Raw genomic sequence first — 2,500 nt, 5'->3', positions numbered from 1 at the left:
TTTTGTAAATATCTAATCATCCTTCCTGATACATATGTTCTGTGTATACCAGATCATGAAAAAAATATTATCTAAATCTAAGCAAATATCATTAGCATGTTAAAGTCTTATAATACCTCAATTTGGGTGATAATAGCGAGATACGGTCTATTTCTGCTGCTGCCAACGTGTACCTTTGAATGTAAATTGCCCAACGAAGTAAAAAATATGAGAGATGGGTTTGTCAGCTTCTCGTAATATAGCGAATGCATGTGCAGCATATCTCTTTAAGGAACTAAGCATATGTGTGTTGGAGCAGGTGGATGACTGAGTGGAAAGGTGTCTGGCTGTGCATGGTTGTGAGTAGGGCGGCGTCCGTGCGCGGTGACGTTGTAGAGCACTTTTGTTACGAGGACCAAATAGTTGCGAAGGTATATATGGAAAACTGAGCAAATAGTATTTTGTTTGGACGTGACTATGCGTTACGTTAGTGGCGAGTATTTTCAGTCACAATATTGTTCGTTGGACTGGTCGGTGAAATACGACCAATTAACTAAGGATAGTATTTTTGTCATAAGGTGGTATATTCCCAACCACCCACCTGCCTATTAAGGTTAGAAAATAGCCAAAGGAGACAACCAAAACCTTTAATTAGGAGAAGGGGAGGTGTATATAAGGGCTCTATGAACCCAGAAGCTCTCAGTGTACTTCAGACTCAGGATACACCGAGACGTGTCGTTAGTGGTAATTTGGTGACCTGTTTCCTTGTGGGACATTGTGGAACTGGGATACAAGATCATAGTATAGATGTAACCGTTATTGCAATCTCTCACCTTTAAAGAATATGAGGAAATCTGTACTTTTCTTAAAGGTCCTCCGCGATGTGATGCTATGAAAAACTGTTAGAAATTACAGTTCCAAATGTTTTGCTGCGGAAGGCTCTTTTCAATTTAAACAAATTGAATCACTTTAAAGGATAACTCAGTGTATTTGGACAACTGTTGCATATCCAGCCTCCATTTTTTTTCCTGTCATGACTCGTAATGCATATATCTTTATCAAATCCCCCTTTTGTACACACGTTCCAGCGTGTATGTGTCCATACGAGTGCGTGTACCTGAGTTTGCGACTATTTTTCGTTTTCTTCTTTGGCCCAGCACCTTTAAATGGACAAATTTTATATTTCGCTGTTGGCAAGTTCCATAAAAAACGCACAAACATGTCAGAAATAATTAGATGATAAAAACAATAAACAAAAAACACGTAAAAGTTTATTGCAATCTACTCCAATTTAAAGGCATATGTATTAGAATTTTCCTTGTCAACACTCCTTTGTTTACACAATTGAAGCTGGGTAATACAGTATCCTTCATATCTCTATGTCTACATTTTCTACTTAATTTACAGACGTATCTAACCTATAACCATGTGTGACGACGACGCAACTGCGCTGGTTGTAGACAATGGCTCCGAGACATCTGGTCTAGGCCGTTTCGCGAAGACGACGACTCCTTCGCGCCGGTCCAATCGTCCATCCATCGGTCGGGCGCCCCGATGGTCAGGGACTCCTTATTTGTGATGCTTCGTGGCAGGTGTAGTAAGGAGACGCCTCGTCGCGAGATGAGAGCCCAGAGCAAGAGAGGTTATCCCTGCACTTCTTCAATACCCCATCGAGCACTGGTATCATCACCACTGGTACGGAAATGGAGGAAGATCTGCATCACTCTCTTCTACTAACGAACTCCTGCGTTGCTCCCGTGGAATCCCGCTCCTCTCTGACTGAAAGCTCCCCTCAACCCCAAGGCCAACCGTGAGAGATGACCCAGATATGATTGAGAGTCTTCAACACACCCGCCATGTTAGTGTGGCCCCACCAGGCTGTGCTGATCCCTGTACGCCTCTAGCATGTCGTACTAATGGTATTGTGCCCCCCACTCGATACTGGTGATGGATGTGACACCACACTGTCCCATCTACGAATCGGTTATGCTCTTCCTCATGCTATCCTTCGTTCTCGACTTGGCTCGGTCGTGACTTGACGACCCCACAACCTTACTCTGATCCACTAGAAGTATCTGCCTGGCGTGGCATCACTCCTTCACACCACCGTCTGACACGAGAATCAGTCGTGAATCAAGGAGAAGCTTTGTTATGTCGCCCTTGACTTCGCAGAGTGAGATGACAATGCGTCAAGCGCCATCGTCTTCAGTGATGAAGTCTCTGATGAACTTCCCGACGGCCGTCCAAGTCATCACTATCGGTAACGTAGCGTTTTCCGTTTTTTTACCCCCGAGTCTCTTTTCCGCCCGTCCTTCTCTGGTTATGGAATCTGTGTGGTATCACGAGACGTGTCCGTACAATCTCATCATGCATGGTCGGACAATCGATATCAGGAAGACCCTGTTCGCCAACAAGTGCTTTCTGTGGTACACATGTAAACCTGGTTTTGATGACCTGCATGGCTAGAAGTGAAATCACTGCCTTGGCTCCTTCCACCATCAGATCAAGATCATTGCTCCCA

At 44.2% G+C, this 2,500-nt stretch overlaps 1 protein-coding gene across 2 annotated transcripts in view; it reads left to right on the top strand.

Moving 5' to 3' along the window:
• Positions 1-643: 643 nt before the first annotated feature.
• Positions 644-2,500, top strand: part of LOC122265516 (actin-57B) — an 11,066-nt gene continuing 9,209 nt past the window's right edge. The window contains exons 1-2 of one of the 2 annotated variants that reach the window (XM_086533476.1): positions 644-723; positions 1,387-1,451. In XM_086533476.1, coding sequence (XP_086389602.1) covers positions 1,406-1,451 — 46 coding nt within the window. In that variant the 5' untranslated portion in view covers positions 644-723; positions 1,387-1,405. The remainder of the gene's footprint in view (positions 724-1,386; positions 1,452-2,500) is intronic. The other variant, XM_086533477.1, reaches the window with a different exon arrangement.

The sequence above is a fragment of the Penaeus japonicus genome, unplaced genomic scaffold, assembly GCF_977035675.1.
Source record: "Penaeus japonicus unplaced genomic scaffold, GWHDUDI00000001_assembly GWHDUDI00000039, whole genome shotgun sequence".
In the NCBI taxonomy this organism is placed as follows: domain Eukaryota; kingdom Metazoa; phylum Arthropoda; class Malacostraca; order Decapoda; family Penaeidae; genus Penaeus; species Penaeus japonicus.
This window is presented reverse-complemented; position numbering and strand designations above follow the sequence as displayed.